Below are 19167 nucleotides of genomic sequence, written 5' to 3'. Positions count from 1 at the left end.
CACTCCCCCCCACCGCCGCCGATTGGCCGAGGCAACCGCCTGTAAGGGCCGCGGCCCCGCCTCTCGAGCAAGAGGGAAAACACCCGAGGGACGCGACTAAGCACAAGATGGCGGCGCTGGCTGGCCGCCAAGGCTCAGGCGGGGCTGCTGTGGCCGCCATTAGGTCCCCTCCCCCTCCCCGCCGGTACATCCTCATGTCAGGCTATAAGAGGCACGGGCATGGCAGCAGGGGAGCGGCCGGTAAGATGGCGGCGGTCTCAGCCCCGTATGCAAAGTACCCGCCGCCCCCTCCCCTCCGCCCTCCCGGTGGCAAAGGTAAAAGGGTCGGGTTCAAGCCGCCGCCTCCGCCCGCTCAGACTCCATCTTCTCTCTCTGTGTCCGCGTCCCGAGCTCGTCATCGCCGCGACCCCCCGGACAGCAGGCTGCTCTCACCGAGACCGGACCGGCTCTGAGCTCAGGCGGCCCGCATTCCAGCCCGCCGGCTCCGCAACGGGACTCCCGCACCGGATCGGCCCAGCACCTCACAATGGTCCTCCCTCTCCCGCCAGGAGCTGCAGGCCAGCGAGCGGCACAGCTGGCTCTCACCAGCGAAATACCGGAGTCTTCGCATCCCCCCTCCCCTTAAACCGAGCGCCACCCATCCCCTTTGCCGCTCGCGGGGTTGCCCCGAGCAGGGTCCCGGTGCTCACCCCCCCGCACCCCGTCCCTCCTCCTGGCCCCAACGGGACAAACCCCGCCGGGCCGCCTCAATTTTAAAAACCGTTTGTTTTTTTTTTACCTCAGGAACTGGCGCCAAACGTGCCCTGGCGGTGACCCTGACCCGGGCCCCGGCGGGCCGGTGTTGGGCAGCGGTGCCTGGCGGTGGCCCTACCCCCGCAGGGCGGAGGCGGTGGTGGTGGTGAAGGGGCTATCGGGGTGCGGGGGGGCCGGGGCTGTGCTGCGGGGCTGCTGTGCGGGGGGTATGTTTTGGTTTGTGTGCCGTGCCCTGTGAAAGGTCAGAGTTCGTGACCCCGCCCGCCGCTGCCGCCGCCGCCTGAGAGCGTGTCCCCGCTTCCTCGTCCCCGCGCTAGGCCGGCCGCGGCCCCTTCATCCCCCTCGCGGGGCGGGGCTGGGGACGGCGGCGGGGAGGGGCTACCTGGGCCTCTCCGAGCCTCGCCGCGAACGCTCCGCCGGGCTGCGCGGGCCTGTTCTGTTGGAATGGCAGCGGCGCTGGAGTTCGGGGCGGGAGAGAAGGCTCCGGGCCTTGGAGGCCGGTGCTGGGCCGGTGCGGCTCCCCGACGGATAGAGGACGCAGGGCGGGCACCTGAGCCTGGACGATCCTGGTCCGCGCCCCACTATGAAACGCGAGGGGACGGCGCTTCCCTATTCAGAGCAGCCCTCCGCAGCCCGGCCCGCGGCTGGAGGTGACAAGTGGAGGTGGTGATTGAGTGCGGGATGGGTGCTGGTGCCCTTGTGTGTGTTGGCTCTCCCGAGGGTTGCTCAGCCGAAGGTTCTCTTTTGCAGTTGATGCTGGCACAGGGGCCAGCGCCAGGCTATCCTGAGGTTTTTTTGCCTTCCCTAAGGTCGGTGTGATTGATGGGGGCTCTCCCAGCGGAGCTGGCTTGCGGGGGAAATGTGTTGTGCTTCCGAGTGAGTTACTGTAGGCATGAGCAGATGCGGCTCAGGTGGTTCAGGACCTTACCTACCACCTGCCGGTGCTTGTCATCTCTTCCTGGGGCTGTCGAATGCTGGCCTGTGACCCTGGTTCACTGTTGTACCTGTGTGTAGCTATTTCTTAACTTGCCCTTCTCAGGATGATGTTGGTCCTTCTGTTAAGTTTCTGTTGTTAAGTCTAGTTGTTTTGGCAGAAGCTAACTTAAGGACTGGTCAGATGAAAAAAAGGTGAAGATCTGAAGTGATAGCAACTCCTGAAAGGAAATTCATGCAGGAGAAAGCAGCTGAATGTAGCAGTTGCTGAAAGAGGAGCTGCTGTTCAAGTAGCAGCCTAATTTGTTTGGGGTTTTTGGTTTTGGTTTTGGTCGGTTGTTTTGTTAGAGCGGGCTTCTTGGGTCAGGGAGATGAGAAATGAAGAATCGTGTATGAATTGCAGTCTTGCTGTTACAAAACTGGAGTTAACATTCAAGGACGTGTGTTTGCAATACATGAATAAAGGATAATGTTTAAAAAAATGTCTTGGGTGTTCACTACTGCAATGTTAAATATATGAAGAATCTTCAAATTCTCAAAACATGGACTTGCACATCCCTTCAAAAGCAAAATTTATTTTGTAAAACATAGTATTAAAGTGTAAGTATGTTTCTGTAACACACATAAGCTTAGGGATTTTCAAAATTCTCATAATAGCCTTGCTGTAGGAGTAGGTTAGATGTTAGGGTAAGAATGTGTTTTCTTGTTATAAATCAAGGACGATGACTTGTGGAGCAGCTTGTATGAGTACAGCATATTTTTTAAATAGAGGATTTGGAAAAAAACCACCTTTTTAAAGTGAAATAAGGGAACAGTTAGTCTGGCTTTAAACTGTGATGTGCATCTGTTGGATCATAGTTGTGATTTAAACTGAATCTTTAGTTTTGTTCTTTATTTGCTATCCTAAAATGTTTTTATCGGAATTTTAAGTTTTTTTTTAATATTTTAGTTAATTTTTTCACACCAGTTGTGTGTTCATTGTTAGGTAGGAAAGTATTTCAATCTTGTGGTCAGAGAATTCTCTAACAAGGCATAGTATTAACAATGGTTATCTTAAGTTGTGTACTCTTCAGTGAATGGTTGTCACTTGCTGAATAAACCAGAGGAGAGTCCAACTGTGAAATAAAGATGCTTTTGATTTTGAGAGTTACTTTTATGAGCAGGAATATCAGAATATATAGAATGGGGAGGAAGTAGACTAGGATGCTTTCAGTTATATTTCTGCATTATAGAGAGCTCTTCAGGGAAATAATGTGTTATATTTTTTCTTGGTAATTAATTTTGTTTTCCTGACTAGCAGATTCTCTTCCCTACACCCCTTAAAAGGGAGGGTCAGCTTTTGACTGCTAACCTGTTTGTTTCTACTTTTCTGATCTCTGCCTGTCAGTATTTGGAGTAGGTTGAAATTTTGAGGTTTTCAGTGGATGCATAGAGAGAGCCAGGACTTTTCAGTGACTTGCTGCATGTTTGTATTTTGCCAGTTGTTCACTTTTCTGCAGTTGTTGTTCTGTAATTGCTTACTAGGTGAGTCATTTTCACTCAGTTGGTCTTCTAAATCCTTTTCACTACTCCATGTGCAGAAGTGTGTGAGAGTATCCTTGGAGGGGGTGTGTGTGTGTGTTCATTTTTTTAAGTGGCTTGGGCAAAGGTGTTAGCTGTCATGACAAAGCTTTGCCAGTGGTCTTGGTGCATCCGAGAATTTACCAATTGGCTTAGCTCTGATAAATTAGAGGGATGTACTCTATAGTGTAGCTTATTTATTGGTTTGCTCACCTCCAACTGTTCTTACAGTTGTGTTGTAACCTCTTTTGACATAGGTTGCTTTTCTTATGGCTTTATATATTGAAAACTGATGGGATTCTGCACTCAGGCACTGCAGCAATAGCCTTGTGTACCCTCTGCCCTTCTGCTGTATGGCAGTCCATCAGGCGTCCTGTCTGGGGAGGCTGCTTCTCTTGCCTATGTAACTGTTGCTGTTGTTTCTTGGCCTTTTCAAGTGTTCTGCCTCAGTGTTGTGTTTAAGAATGCATCTCTGACTTGTCGCTACTTTTTTTTTTTTAATATGAACAGGATTCTTGTTAAAGTAACTTTGGTATTTGTCTGAGAAAAGACTGGAAATACAAGCATCATGTCTGAAGGCTCTACAAGTGCTGTCAAGGATTCTCACATAAACCTACACAATTAAAGATCTGCACTGTCCTTTCAATATGTGTTAATAATCTTTGGTAACTCAAGAGAAAATGGAAAATTTTGTGTCCATAAACTGGTGTTAGTTTCTGAAGGATTTTCTTGATAATACAGTATATATTGGCAACCAGACATATGTGTACTTGTGAAAGGATTGCTGTGGCATAATGAAGTAGGAGAACAGAAAAGGCCAACAATCACTGGGATGCTAAGCCTATAAAGCAGGTGTGTGCTGATGATAATTTCCAGGCATGTTATATCATTACCCCACTGGATACGTACCTGGGTGTACAGCCTGTTCCATCAGGGCTTCCTCTCCTAGAAGCTTGTGCATTGTGAGAATTTTGCTGTGGGAGGACCTTAGCACTGAAGATTGCTCACTTTAGAGCCTAACTGATCTACCAGGCTAAAGAAAAGGTGAGTTTATCTGTTCACGTCACCATGCTTTGGGCATACACAGTTTACTTCTTTGTTAAAGCCCAAGGTCTGAGGTACTTTGGGAAGTAGGGTATTCCACTTAGACCAGTGGTCTAGACTGTTAAAGCTAAATTCTGTAGCTTGAACGTTGTAGTAATTCTGGTTTGTTGTGAATGTTGCAGATGAATAAATTGGCTACTGATTGCTGGAAGACAAACAAAAATGCTGTAAAGGTGTATTTTTCCTCTGAGTGGTACTGGAAATGAAAATACGGTGATGAGAATTGTGTGTCTTCTTAGGCAAAATCTGTAGATACCCTAATGGATGTTTTGCACATTTGAATTTGAAAAACAAACTAAGATTGCTTAGTGTTACCTTTCAAAAACATCCCAAGGTGTGTATGCATGGATAGTTGTGAGGATTGGGGGAGGTGTTCATCAGTTAAAATGACATGCTTTTTCGTAGTATTAATGATTTTATTGAAATAAAAGTACTGGTGTGTCATAACTTCTGAGTGTGTGATTTAGTTTGTTTCTTGTGTTTAAAAATAGTGAGCAAATTCTGAGTTCTGTTGTATGGTGTTGTGCTAATCTCCTTAACCGCTTGAAATTTTGGAAGTGTTGAAATTGCAGCTCACAGATAGTTACAATAGTGGGAGGCTCTTATTTCTATTGTTATTTTTTGGGATGCTTCTAGAAGTAGGTGACACAAACATATTGTCTGTGCCCTAGTGAGACAAATGTCTTCTCTGCAGGCTTATTTAAAGTTAGTTAATAGCTAAAAAATACTATAACTCCAAAATCCTGTGTGTTATGCCAAATTAAATGTAACATGGTTACAGATTCTTTAGCGTATTTTTCAGTTGCTGTCCCATCTTCTTTCATTCCTTTTTCATAAACTCCTTGTTCCACTTGCTGTCAAGTCTGACTGAAAGAAAGAATGGAAAAATGCTAGAATCAGACATATGCTGCTTTTGCCCTCTCTGCTTCCTGCTCGGCAAGCTGAGGGAAGGTCTGGAGGACAGGAGTTATCTCCTTGTTCTTCCTTGTGTCTGCCACCCAAGAGAAGGCCTTGCAGCAGGTTCACTCTTGAGTTCTGGTGCAGAGTGCAGTCCTGCGTGCTGTGCTGCTCCACTGTGCTCACTGAGGTTGGCAACAAGAAAGGCAGTGAAGATGCTGCTTCAGGATTCTGACAAATTTTGCTGTAGTTCTTGCAATAACTGCAGTGAAATATAGAATGTGTAGGCCCTTAACTGATTTAATAAGGAATACTGTATTGGATAACTCTGAAATTTGCTAAGTATATATAACGTATTTCTAAAAGAGCATTAGTATACCATGCTTGTATAGCCCCTTTTTGGCTTTGGCTGTGACTGGAGAGAAATGTGATCAATAGAAGATGCTGGAGGTTAAAAAGATCAGAAAGAACTGGGGCACTCAAGAAGTAAAGGTTAATAATTTGATTGGCAGCAAAGAAAATAATGAAATCTGTCTACCACGCTGTGGTGAGCTGACCTTGGGTTGCAGCCAGATGCTGACCCAGATGCTCACTTCCCCCTCCTAAACAGGACAGGGGAAGAAAATGGGATGAAAACACTTGCAGGTTGAGGTAAAGACAGGTCACTTGCCAGTTACTGTCATGGGCAAAACAGACTTGACTTGGGGAAAGTAAATTTAACTAATTACCAGTTAAAATGGATTCGGATGGGGTAGGGGAAACACGAAATTAACCACCACCTTCTCCTGCTGACCGTTTCTGCTGGTCTGTTTCACTCCTTTCCCCCGGGCCTCTCCACTTGCCCTTCCGCTCCCACCCTCACGGTGGTGCATGGGCGATAGGGGTTCCAGTTAGGGCCTCACAGCGCGTTTCACCTGTAGCTGTGAGAGCTCCTCTCCACAGGCAGCCGTTCCTCTCAGGAAGTATTTACTGGTGCCAGTCGTGGTTCAGAGAGGAGTTTAGTGATGGTCCTTTTCAAAGTGTTACGCTGGTCACAGGGACTCTGTGGCTGTTCCCCTCTGTGATAGCTGCCTCAGAAGAAAAAAGTGCTGTGCAAAGCTGCCATGTGAGGAAGAGACCCTGTGGAAGCTGCTCATCACCCAGGAGAGCGGATTGAATTCATCACAGACCAGAGGTAAGATGGGAGATGTGCATGCTTACAGGGATGGAAGGATGTTTTAGATGTGGAAGCAGAGAGGTGCTTTGATGCAAAGGTGGGCTGTGTAACTGCTCAGACTAAAATCCTTTGGTGGTGGTGGTAGTGGTCTCGGCAGTACAAGTATGTAATGGACTAAGAGAGGGTCAAAAGTCAGGGCAGACAAACACAAAATAAAAGCAGGATTTAGTGTTATGTATTTTTGATGTTTGGGATTGACAGTATGGTAGAGCTCTCTTGGGCTTGGCTTTTGTGTTGTTGGATTTCGGTGGGGGTTTTTTGTTTGTTATGATGTGGGTTTTGTTTTTTTTTTTGTTTGTTGTTTGGTTTGGTTTGTTGGTTTTGTTTGTTTTGTTTTAAATTGTTGTTTCAGGTGCTTAAAATCTTCATATAATTTTCCTGAAACTTTTGAGGTAAAATTTAAAGAGCAAAGCTGGTATCTAGTGTGGAAGAGTTACACAGTTACAAGTGACCAAGAAGGTTTTTAACAGTATAAACAGTACAGCCATGTTAATGCCACATTCAGTTCAAATCTTGACGTGTTGTTAGATGACTTTTGAAGTACGAGTCTTTGTGCCTTGTGTTTGGGTTTGTACATGGCGGGCAGGGCTGAGGGAAGCTGGTGACCTCCATCCTGTGGGCTTTTTGCCCTCATATCTCTGTAGCTCTTAGCAAAAGCGGGCTTGTTGTCTGCTCTAGCAACACAGCATCGGCTCAGGAAGGGTACTGGCATAGTCCAGGGCTAGACTAGTGGTGCTTGTGTGCCTGGCATGGGGTCTTGTCCTGTCTGAGTGCTCTCCAGCTCTAGAGTGACTTGAACTTCGTTTGGAGAAATAATGTAGCTGATGAAAAAAAAGATTTTCAGTAGGCATATACTGTAAGATAGATCTAAATATTAATAGTAGATAATGGCTAATAAATTTAATGCTTTTCCATGAGTGGCAAAGTAAGCAGAAAATGAGATTTCAAACAAATGAGATCAGCTTGCATCTGAGCTGTTGACAGAGTAGCTAGTACATTGTGACTTACTACAGATCTGCTTTTTGTAACATTTGTGAAGGTGTGGGACTAAATCTTTGTTTTGAAAGACTAATATAGCTACAGCTTAGGAAGAAAGGTGTTTGCAGGTAAATGGCATCTGGTAAACTGAGTATATATCTCTAAGATGCTAAAATTTTCTAAACGGTGATTAACTCTGAAATGAAGATGATTTCTGCCTGGTACTTGGCTTTGCTCAAATTAGATTAACAACTGGACTGAAGTTGTGAGAATGTTTAAATTTTTTTTCTCTTTCTTTGTGCTGTATTGAAACCATTTTTATCTGTAACTGAAGTAGAGTTGATTGGTAGGCAAGCTCTAAGTGAGGTAAATGCAGCCTGGACTGAAATATGCCATTGTAGCAATTAGGTCTAAATCCTGTTCCTACCAGAAGGCCTCCACTACCATATTATGTTTTGATGCTTTTTTGTAATTTGCCAGAAGATTGGTTAATAGGTGTCTGTTAACAGCAACAAGAACTCCAAAGCTGGAATTAAAGAACGTAAAAATAGGATAAAGGAAAAGCCTGTAGAACTGCATTTATGTTTTGCTCTTTTATTTTTCCACGTTACTTGAAACAATGTTCAATAGCACTGTATCTTACTTTTTACAACAAAATAATTTCATGTATTAATTTCCTGCTTATAACTGAAAATGTCATGACAGTCACTAAATGTCAGCACCTAAATCTTCATAATACTGTTGTTCTGTAGTGCAGTTTTCTTTTGTTTGGGACCATGGTTAGGGATTTCAGTCTGTAGTCAACATGTCTTTTTTTTTCTTTTTTCTCCTTTTTTTTTCTTTTTTTTTTTTTTTTGCCAGTGCAAAGTATTTTTAAGGGAGGGTAAACATTTACAGTGTATTGGTAGCAAGGCCATGGTTGTAACATGAGGGAGGATTAACATTTACAGTGTATTGGTAGCAAGGCCATGGTTGTAACATGAGGGAGGATTAACATTTACAGTGTATTGGTAGCAAGGCCACGGTAACATGAAACAAAGAGTGTTCATTGATGAACATGGGTTTTCATCTATTAACGAAATACAAAAGTTTTACTTTTCTCATACTTGGTTTCTGTTTGCTTTGTGAAACTAACAGACTTAGATGTATCAACCCCAAAACAACTATATTTTTATTTAGTGGTAGGCATTTGGGGTTTTTAAGCTTATTTATCCAGGTGATAAATTGAACTACGTTTATCATTTCGATACATATTATAGACCTTTAAAAATTCAGATAATTCTAAACAGTTTGTTAAGGTCAGAAATTCAGATAACCATTAAACTTCTTGAACAAAGGTAAAAAAGTAATAAAAATCCACCCCCGAATATATTTTAATGTAAGTAAATTCTTGAACATGGTATTTTTATACAAAGATATATTTTAATCATAAATGCAGTTCTATTCCTCAGTCAAATATTATGACAAATATAGGACATAAAACCATTTTAGTGTAATAGTTAAAACACAACTTCACAACCTTCTTTATAAAAAAAAAACCAAGCCAAAAACACAACCTCCCCCCCAAACCCCAAAATAAAATAAAATTCAAGAGAAAAAACAAACCCCAAACAAACAAATTCAAACCCCCCAAACTCCAGAGGTCTGTATCCTCAGCTGTTATAAAGCAGCACAGCATCTTTGAAGTCACAGACGCTTGGCTGCTGAGAATCCAGCCCTGGAGATATAGTGCACAAACAGCAGTCTGATGGAAGATGCATTTAGCCACAGGAGTTCCAAGCACTCCAGCAGAGCAGGTTCAGACAAGTGCATTTCAGCCCACCAGCATATTGCAAATGGTGTGCTGGTTATATGGATTAAACTTTTGATGACATTTTTCATAACAAGAACAGCAGAAACAACAGGAGCTTTGGAAACAAGGATAGACTATTTAAATAGATGATAGTAAAAATCTTAACACTACTAGGTAGACTAGTGTTAAATAAAAACTGTCTGTAGCTTTATAATAAATTAAAAATAACCTTTGGGTTTAAGTCTGATGCAGTATCTAGGGATAAGAGATATAATTCAATGTTTGGATATTTAGAGCTACTAGAGTGCATTTCGAAGTATTGCAGTGGTATGAAATTAAACCCTTCAACATAAATTAACAGTGATCTTTGTAAAATCATAGATTGATGGTAAGTGATTATCCTGGGTCATAGCCAGTGAAGCGTTGATGGACCAGGTCAATTAAATGTGGTGTTCATTTTCTGTGGAAGCATTTTAGCATCCACTGGGTATAATTTCACACTGGCACTTGTTACTGGATGAATAATAAGTTGGGCCACAAAACTCCTTCGAAACATGAAAAACTGAAGTTATAGTTCAATAAAAATAAAGTGCTTTAAATGAACATTTGTTGTTTACTACATTGTCTCTCATGTCATGGTAGACATCAAAACCAATCCAATGAAATATGACAGTGCTCTAGAGTGAGTAAAACTAAGCCTGTTACTTACTGTAGTCAGTATTTCCATGTGTTTCCTTGTCTTGATGTTAGACTTAGTTTTCTATGGAGTTGGAGAAGAAGCTTACAGTACAGGTTGAACTTGCACAGATATAAAGATCACCATAAATATTATCTATGCGAATGTAAGAAGGAGGAAGTAAAAGGAGCGATCTGGAAACAGTTCATATCCAGTGTACATAGCCAGTTTGCCTGAAATACACTGTTCAGTTTTGTAAGATAGGGAGTGTTGCTGGAAATGTATAAAAGTCTGAGAATTTATTCCAAGTTCATTGAGTGATAGCTGCTATAATATTGATGCTTCTTCCATGGCTTCAATCCACCTAAAAAGGGCAGGAAAGAAAGAATGATACATACAAAATTATATGCATTACAGAGAAAATACATATTTTAAGGAAAACATTCCTATATTTAATACTTATATTAAATAATTTAATAGAAGTAATTATATTTTAATTAAGTATTTAAATATATATAAGTTTTATATTTAATACTTAAATAAGTATTTTTATATTCAAACAATACATGTTTTAAGAAAGTAAAGCCTGAAGAGGACTGGATCTCCTGTCCCAGCTCTAATGAGGAGTTATAGTTTTGTTATTAAAGCAGGGAACTGGGTACTGGGACTCTTGTGTTCCAGTACAATCTTTACCAGTAATTTATTGTAAAATCACAAAGTTAGTACAAGTGCTGCCTTAGAATAGGAAAGGTGAAAGCACTGAAGTATGTTTAAAAGCGAAAAAAACCCCACAACTCTCATAGACTCTCACTTCCTTTCCTGTGTGTCTTGGGGTGCTAGCATTTTTATTACTAATGTTATAACTTTTATTGTGTGGAAGCAGTAGCATTAGAATGGGAAATCTAAACCATTATTTGTTGATGAGGAAACTAAGAGATGTATAAATAGGTAGAGAAGTTTATGTAAGTAACCGTATGTGGCAGGCTTCTAGGCACGTGAGACTAAGCCTCCTCTTTACCTATACCAAGGATCAAATTCTCCTTCCTGAAGGAAATGAAAAACACCAGGTGGGTTTTTAATGTCACCCGTGCCGGTCAGGTGATTGGACTTAATCAGTCAGCACTCTGAAAGCTGTTTGTTTCCTCTTATGAAAGCATTCTAAAGTGAAGAAGAGGGAAGAGCTTTTGGACCTGTGCACTGGCTTCCACTAGTGTGGAAGTCTACCCCCGTACCTTTGTGCTGAATTGTTATCCTCTGCTCGGAAGCTGTAAAAGAGAGTCTGCTTGTGGTAGAGATGGAAAACTGTATCCGTATTTCCTTCCTCCTTTTCTGGGGTGATGGTGAAACCCAACAAAGGCAAGCTTTCTGTGGCAACTTTGTCCTGAAAGCAAACCAGAAGTGAACCAAAATTCAGAGAAGGCTTGTAAGAGTCTGAGGGTTCTTTCTGAAAACAAAAAATGATACAACCCCTCTCTGACATGGCTGCAAAAGCAGTAGTGTGAATCTTCTGCTGGACTTGTGGCTCTTACCTAACCAGGAGCAGTGTGTGTATACTGCATGTGCTTATCTAGTCTTGGTCCTGAACTTGAATGCTGCCTCTGAAAGCCCAGTTCTTTGTGATCTTCCATATGACCATGAAGGCCAAATTAGCCTTTACTTTAATCACTTTGACATAATGGTCCAGGAGGTTAACTAGAGGTTACTGAGAGTATGGGACAGGACAGCAACAGTTCCGACAGTCTGAAACCCACGTGCAGTTAGGTTCCTTTTAACCATTTTTACTGTAAGTACAAGTAATAGTCTTTTTGGTACCTTGTCATTTCCTTTCATAGCACTGGCAACTTTTTTAGAGATCTGCACTGTCTCTGACAGCACACTGGCTTTTCCAAAATGCTGCTTTGAAATTTCTGAGCTGGTAATGCAATTAACTTACTCCCAAGAAACATCCATTAATTTTGCTTGCCACACTGCTTTGTACAAGGTAAAGAAAACAATACTTACTCAAACTGCAGTCTAGCTGTTACTGACAGCTGCAGGTTTGGTCACTGTATTTAGGTAATGCATTTATGTGTATGTTGCCTTTGCCTCTGCTTTTAGAAGCTAAATTGCAAACTGGGAATATGAAGTGTAATGAACCATCTATTGCTTTTTCCCTGTTGTTGAACCAGTAATTGTCACTCTTAAGGTTAGCAGAGGTAAGAGAAATGAATCAGATACAGTTTTTGATGCTAAAGGTCTTAATTGCTTATTTAAAGGGGATAATGTTTCATGCAACTGTCACAGTGGTCATGGAAGTTTAAATAAATATTTGCTAAGTATTTTGAAGGCTTAAAGTACCAAATATTGCCGCTACAGCAGTTCTTGCATTCTGTGTCTTTTGTTCAGCACAATGAATTTTTATGCTTCTGTTTATGAAATCTGCCAGTTATCATCAGACTTTATATCATACTTCCTTGAAGCTTATTTGTTTTGCAGCTATTCACAAAGGAGAAGAAATTAAAATAAGAAAAGGGACTGGCAGGAGACAAAATACATAAAAATGATCCAGCTGATATCCAGCCTCATAAGCTGTAAGGAACAGCTTACAGGTCAATACACAAGGCATTACTCTCACCTCTGCAGACTGCTTCCTGTTGGTACTAGGAGGGCAAATATGTTCTGTTTTTAGTTGCAGAGCTACAAGATTCTCTTCCCCACCAGAAATGATCATAGCACCATCTATTTTCAAAATATGTGGGAGTTACCAAGTAACCAGAGAATGTGGAAGGACCTTGAAGTCTTTAGGTATGAATATGTAGACGAAGGTTCACAGTTTATAGTAGCATAAATAACAAGAAGTCAAATAATGAAGAGCAGTTTGTGAGGTTTGCCAAGGTCCAGCTAGACTGCTCCCTGGGGACTCAGCCTGTTAGCACCAGGGCTCAGAAGTCATGCAGTTGTGACAACTGACATTTATACCTGTCACATTTGTGCTGCTTGCAGGGAGTAAAGAAGAGAACACAGGAAACTATTTCAAGTCGAATTGCACAGTACCTCATTTGCTATGTAGGTGTAGAGGACTTTGCCTTTGATAACAAACCAGCGTTTCTTCCATTGTCTTTTGCCTCTCTTAGATCTGCTGAGGTAACCGCTGATGGTAGCTCCCTCTCCTGAGGCTGCCACCTGGAGCATCATAGGAGAAATTAGGATTTATAACAGCAAAAGCTTTCCCCCTCCCAATTATGAGTGTTTTGCCTCACACCAGACAACCAGGTCTATGTCTGTTAAACCATAAGCAGACTGTTAAAAATACTGAGACAGAAAAGATGCAAGCATGGTATTACAGATCTTTTTAACTGTTTGAAGATTTCTGGTTAAACTTACTTCTTAGTAACTCTGATGGAAAATATGCAGTCAAGTTACTACTGAGTTCAGCAAGTTTACAGCTGAGTTCTGAGGGGCCAAACTCGTCCCCTTTCTTAGTTCTGGTTGGTTTTTGTTTGTTTGGTGGTTTTTTTTTTCTTGTTTTGTTTTGTTTTGTTTTGTTTTTATTTTTGTTGTAGCGACAGTACCTGCTTCCAAAAGGGGATTGCAGTCTTGTAGTTGTACACTTTCAAAGATGTGGGCTTATCTAGGACATTGCAATGGTTTTACATCAGTTTACATTAATCACTTGACTATGACTTGGTTTAATTTGTGAAATAATATTTCTGAGAAGAGTTAACTCCCTCAGAAGTGAGATCTAAGCACTTAATGTTCTTAAAGATCCTGGTTTTGAGTAGATGGGACTATACACACAATGCAGTGTATGTCGTTAGTTACAGTAGTAAACTGCAATAGGATTGGATTTAGAAACAACATACAGAGAGTCAAAACCAGCTTTTGTAGCACTGTCAGAAGAGAAGACTGGAGCAGGGTAGGAGAAATCAGGAAGCATGTTTAGCAGCAGAACAGAAATGTTCCAAGACCTGAGTAAAGCAAGCTGGAAAAAGTTGTGGAGTGATGCCACTGTGAGACACTTCCTGCTGCTAAACACATGCTGCCTCCTTGGAAATAGAGAAGCAATGCTTTAGTGCCCATTCTTTCAGTATTCCATTAGTGTGTCTGTATTGCATGCTTGTATCCTTGGCTCAGTTTCACCTCAGCACAAACAAACCTCAAGAAATTCCAGTGCCTGGGCTGTATAATGAGTTCAGCAAGATATTTGCCACCCTCTTCTCTCTGATACAACAACAAATACCTGCTGATAGCTACCTAGACTACATCAAGGTGATTTGCACCTTGTTCCTGGTGGGGTAATGCTGTTGTGAAAAACAGAATAAAAGTAATTGCATGATGAAAGTAGACCATGGCATGGGCTGAGACCACTGCACACAGAACAGATTACAGACAGAGCTGCTGAACTACAAGCACAGAGTTTTCCTTGCCTTTCTCAGGCTGCCTGGTCCTACCTCCATAAGAGCTGAAGGAATTTTCTTCTGTTTCTTAAAAGATGAATAATGCATATTGTGGAAGACAGAGAAGGCACTGCTTGAACACCTGGATGAAGTTGGAGGGAAGCTCACACTCAGTGGCCGCTCTGCAAGGTTGAGAAAATTCAGAAAGGGAAGGGGGAAATGGATGAGTTGGTACATATCAGGTTAGGGCTAAGAAACACACGCAAATGTAAGTGACTAAGGAAAATGCAAATGTTACTCCATACCTAGTTTTTATCTTAGCTTTTCTTTCAAATTGCCCCTTTAAGTATGATTACCTGAGTAGATTTCATGTCACCTAGGTTAATGGTAACAATCTGCAGCTACTTGAATGAAATCTGCAAGAAAGCTAACAAAACACAGCGCATTTTCTTCTAATTTAAAATTAGCTTTAAGCAAATGGCTTTTCCATCTGTCTCTGTTCTGTAACACCTTTGCAGAATAGGTTCACTAATGGGACATTCTTTCTGTATGAACTATTCTCAGAGTTCTGCATGGGAGAGAGCTATCCTGCCCAATCTCCATCAACCCCACTTCTGAGTTCTTACCTTCATGATCTCACCTCTGGCAATGCACGCTATTTGGAAGCTCTTAGTAAAGCACAATGTTGTTTTAGCACAATTCTGAGTTGTAACTTCTTGGACACACAGTGGCTTGCGGATGCTTTTTTGGCTGTTGTGACAATATCTGTTCACGTGTTTGCTTAGCTAGTGATGAATTTCTTGAATCATGATAGAGAAACAAGTTCATCTGTCTCCTCCACCTTTTTATCCTTGCCAGTATAATGTGCCTACTTTTAGAGACTCTCTACAGGAATAGCTGTGCAAGAATGTTATTTCATGTTTGTTCTCTGTTCATATATGTATATGTAACTCATGATCCCCCTTTTATCTTTGATTTGGATGTGTATTTAAAGTGGAGAAGGGATGTGTATAGTAGGGCAATAATATGGCGTTCCAGTTAGACAGTAACTCTTCTGCTTTGAATTCATGCTTTCATCTGTAGTCAGATTAACTCCCCATGTGGAAAGCACTTAGTAACTCTGCAGTTTACCTCAGCATTTCTTCCTATAAAAGCTACTACATGGATGAGGACAGTGAGCAACTGTAAAGCCATTGTTTTATTTAAATGGATAATTCATTAGAAATCATGGAGAAAACTTATTGCCTATAATTACATCACAGAATAGAACAGTTCAGTTGGAAGGAACCTCAGGGCTGCCCAAAAGTTAAAGGATGTTATTAAGGGCATTGTCCTAATGCTTCATAAATGTTGACAGGCATGGTGCATTGACCACCTCTCTAGAAAGCCTGTTCCAGTGTTTGACCACCCTCTGGGTAAAGAAATGCTTCCTCATGTCAAGTCAGGACCTCCCCTGACAAAGCTTTGAATCATTTGCATGTGTTCTGTCACTGGATATCAGGGAATAGAAATCAGCAGCTCTGTCTCTACTTCTCCTGCTTAGGAAGCTATGGAGAGCAATGAGGTCACCCTTCAGCCTCCTTTTCTCCAAACAAGACAAACCCTGTACCCTCAGCAGCTCCTTACAGGACATAGTTTTTGTTGTTATTCTGGTTCATCAAAGGCCCTCAGAGAACCTGCCTTGCTAAAACAGTTTTAGCTGTCATACAGCCTGGCACTCATGGGACCTCAATACACATGCTTCATGCTTGAACAGAACATGGTAGGCAGATCCTAAAGCCTCTCCATCATACAGACAGGAAATTGTGTCAGTTTTGCTGAGAATGAAGGAATCTTACCTCTTTTCTTAAGTTCCCCATAGCAGCTGTCACAGACTTTGGCTGCTTGATCTTTGAGGTACTTCATAGGGTACTTGTTTCTTGAACAATTTCGACATACAATCTGTTCCAGCAAGAAGAGATACACATAAATGTAATTTAAATGGATATAGATGCAGGTGCAAAACAAATCCTCTGAGCTGGTTGGGAGAGGAAGATGGATAGGGGACCAAAGTATGACTCTCTCCTAAAAAAGTGGCAATTGGAGTAAGTCTATTGACTGCAATGTGATTGCTGTAGATGTATGCTGTTATAAAACCAAGCAGAACTGATCACAGTATTTGGTTGCACATCACTGCTGTACACCTCTTCCCAGGAACTTACACCTTCCGTACTAGTGAGTCACAGAAAAGACCACTTTATTACTTCTGGTTTCATAGGTTTGTTAGTAATATTTGTGGTTTTAAGCAAGCTTGCACATTCCTGCTATCCCTGTGTAGGTACAGGTTAATTTTTCTCTGTGGAATTAGAAAAAAGATTAAAAAAATACAGCCGTGGCTTAAAACAGGACTGCAGGTTTATGTGTAAGAACAAATCTCTAAGAGCCAGTGATAACGGGACAAACCCAAGAAAGCTTATAGATCCTCTTGGCTTCAGAACAAAAGGTGGCAGATCTTCAATGGAGCATAGAGGAAACTTTCTCTTTGGTCATTGATCAAACTATACTCCGCTGCTGAGTTTTTTCACTGTTCTTGGAAGAGAACTTTACCAGCTGCTATTAGGGACAGGACATGGACTTGATGTGCTACTGCTCTGGTCCAGAACAGAGCTTGTATTTTTAGTGTGTTGCTTCACTGTCTCTAGAGATAGCTGTGTATCAGATATAATGGCTGGACTCAGCAGCCTTCAGCTACTGGCCTTTGGAGTTAATTTGACTCTCAAGGGAAGGTTACTGTTGTTCCTACTAAAGTCATTGGAAACCTAATTTAGCAAAGCGCTAACAAGTTGTGTGAGAAAGCAAATTCTGGTCTTGATGTTGCTACAAGTTTGCAGCAGTTGCAGAATGGCAGCCGGTGTCCTACGTGTGCGTAAAGCCTCCTTGAGAAGCTTGTACAGCTCTTACCTTCCCACATGCATGGCAATGGTGTCGTCTCAAAGTGAGGGTAAAGTCACAGCCACAGTTCATGCACATCATGACATGGGACACAGGTACCAGAGTAGGAGGCCTCTCACCCAAGGGTATTCCAAGCCTTTCCCTTAGCTTAAAATCAAACAAGAACAAATGAAGCACCTACACTTACAACGTCCACATAGTCAGCCATGCTCCATCACACACAATTCTCTCATTTTTGTCTACCTTTACCTGCTAAGATTCCTAAATTTTCTAATTCCTAATGCACCTTTTAAGTGAGAGCTGCTTCAGCACTGAAAGAGTGTGGCCAGTCAGTACATGGTGCTGTATAGCCAGAGTCACAACAGGTAAAAATCCACATAGGTCTATTATTGGCCAGGCACTGACACTTCCACATCAGACAAGGATCTGATTCATTGTTTATACAAATTGCAGGTAAGAATGTGAGTTAAAGCCACCTTTTTATTAGTAGCTTTTGAAGTAATAGCCATAAAAAGCTCTCAGCTTTCAGTCAAAAAGGGCCTTTGGAGATCATTTAGTCCAAGCCCCCTGCTCAGGTGGGGCCGCCTGGAGCCAGCTGGCTGGGACCGTGTCTAGCACTTTTGAATATCTCCAAGGATGGAGACTCCACAATCTCCCTGGGGAATCTGTGCCAACCCTCAGTCACCTTTGGAGTGAAAAAGTGTTTCCTGATGTTTGAGGGAATTTCCTGTCTTTCACTTTGTGCCCATTGCCTCTAGTCCTGTCACTGGGCACCACTGAGAAGAGCCTGACTCCATCTTCTTTGTAGCCTCCCTTCAGATATTTGTACACATTGATGTGATCCCCCTGAACCTTCCCTTCTCCAGACTGAACAGTCCCAGCTCTCAGCCTTTCCTCAAGATGGCTGATAAAGAGATGCTTCATTCCCTTAATCGTCTTTCTGGCCCTTTGTTGAATTCTTTCCAAGGTTTCCGTATCTCTCTTATACTGAGAAGCTCACCACTGAATGCAGCACTCCAGCTGTGGTCTTGTCAGCACTCTTTCTAATTTGGTTAATTTTATTTAGTAAAACTGAGGTTCTACATAACCTAAAATAGAATTTTTACTATTTGTCAGATGCATTTTTAGTGTCCTTAACTGGGAGTAGTACAACTGAAATTGATGACATATCAGTCATATATATGAATTGTACTGGTGCAATGAGACTGTTGCTGGTGGGTTTTGCAATGGCAGTGGCTACTGTGTATATGATGTTAGTGTAACTACTGGGTAGGTTTGTTTTCTTAAAATTTAAAAAGTTTGTAGGCATTTTTAGTTCATCCAAACTAATTACCATTTAGAACAAAATAATCTTCCTCCAAAACTCCAAATTTAAGCAAAGCCCCCAGAGTATAGAGTGCGATTAACATTTCACTGGTGACCCGTGAGCGTTGTTGTCTAAGTCTGGCATACTGGTCTAAATGAAGTTATTAAGAACATCTTGCTGCTAGGAACTCTGCATTTTATAACCCTCCTCCTTTCCTCTCTCTGTCTCCCTCATCCCTCTTCGCCTTTCCAGCATTGAAAGACTTGGCCTCCTTTTACCTCCACGCTGCTGTGAAAAGTGGAAGCGTTGTGAGCTTTGTAGTCATCTGGGATGTGTCTGCTTATGCAGCTGTACCAGTCATCCCTTTCCGAGCAAGAGCTGTGGAATGAAATACAGCAGACCAGTCAATGCTATGCACAGCAGGGACTGAAACAGGGAGTTTTTGGATCAGAGGAGAAAAGCTTTGCTTTATGAATGTTTGTATTCCCTCTCTACTGCATTTAACTGGTCATTTTCTGACCAGAAGCAAAACTGACTTTCACACATTCAGCAGAATAATTAGTGTAGACCCATGGTTAGGACTGTCACTGAGAAGGAACTAAATGCCCAGATTTTTTTTCCAAATAGTCTCTGACTTCACTATAA

The 19167-nt window shown here is 42.0% G+C and overlaps 2 protein-coding genes and 1 long non-coding RNA gene across 8 annotated transcripts in view; 1 reads left to right on the top strand and 2 right to left on the bottom strand.

The window, feature by feature from the left end:
• NR2C2 (nuclear receptor subfamily 2 group C member 2) overlaps positions 1-1607 on the bottom strand; it is a 32631-nt gene extending 31024 nt beyond the window's left edge. For all 4 annotated transcript variants that reach the window (XM_061362508.1, XM_061362510.1, XM_061362511.1 and 1 more), the window contains exon 1: positions 779-1607. The gene's annotated coding sequence lies outside the window, so the exon portion shown is untranslated. The remainder of the gene's footprint in view (positions 1-778) is intronic.
• Positions 1608-3297: 1690 nt separating this feature from the next.
• On the top strand, positions 3298-4801 carry LOC133217250 (uncharacterized). The gene is made up of 2 exons (XR_009726843.1): positions 3298-4098; positions 4196-4801. It is a non-coding gene; the product is annotated as an uncharacterized LOC133217250 (long non-coding RNA).
• A 3214-nt stretch (positions 4802-8015) lies between these two features.
• The window catches only part of FGD5 (FYVE, RhoGEF and PH domain containing 5), an 89314-nt gene continuing 78162 nt past the window's right edge, over positions 8016-19167 (bottom strand). For all 3 annotated transcript variants that reach the window (XM_061362505.1, XM_061362506.1, XM_061362507.1), the window contains exons 15-21: positions 18801-18900; positions 17226-17363; positions 16124-16226; positions 14340-14467; positions 12943-13071; positions 11142-11290; positions 8016-10273 (exon numbers count right to left, since the gene is read on the bottom strand). In XM_061362505.1, coding sequence (XP_061218489.1) covers positions 10237-10273; positions 11142-11290; positions 12943-13071; positions 14340-14467; positions 16124-16226; positions 17226-17363; positions 18801-18900 — 784 coding nt within the window. In that variant the 3' untranslated portion in view covers positions 8016-10236. The remainder of the gene's footprint in view (positions 10274-11141; positions 11291-12942; positions 13072-14339; positions 14468-16123; positions 16227-17225; positions 17364-18800; positions 18901-19167) is intronic.

This window comes from Neopsephotus bourkii, unplaced genomic scaffold, assembly GCF_033783945.1.
Source record: "Neopsephotus bourkii isolate Nb327-2 ecotype Australia unplaced genomic scaffold, CSIRO-AGI_Nbou_v1 NB_1120, whole genome shotgun sequence".
Taxonomy (NCBI): Eukaryota; Metazoa; Chordata; class Aves; order Psittaciformes; family Psittacidae; genus Neopsephotus; species Neopsephotus bourkii.
This window is presented reverse-complemented; position numbering and strand designations above follow the sequence as displayed.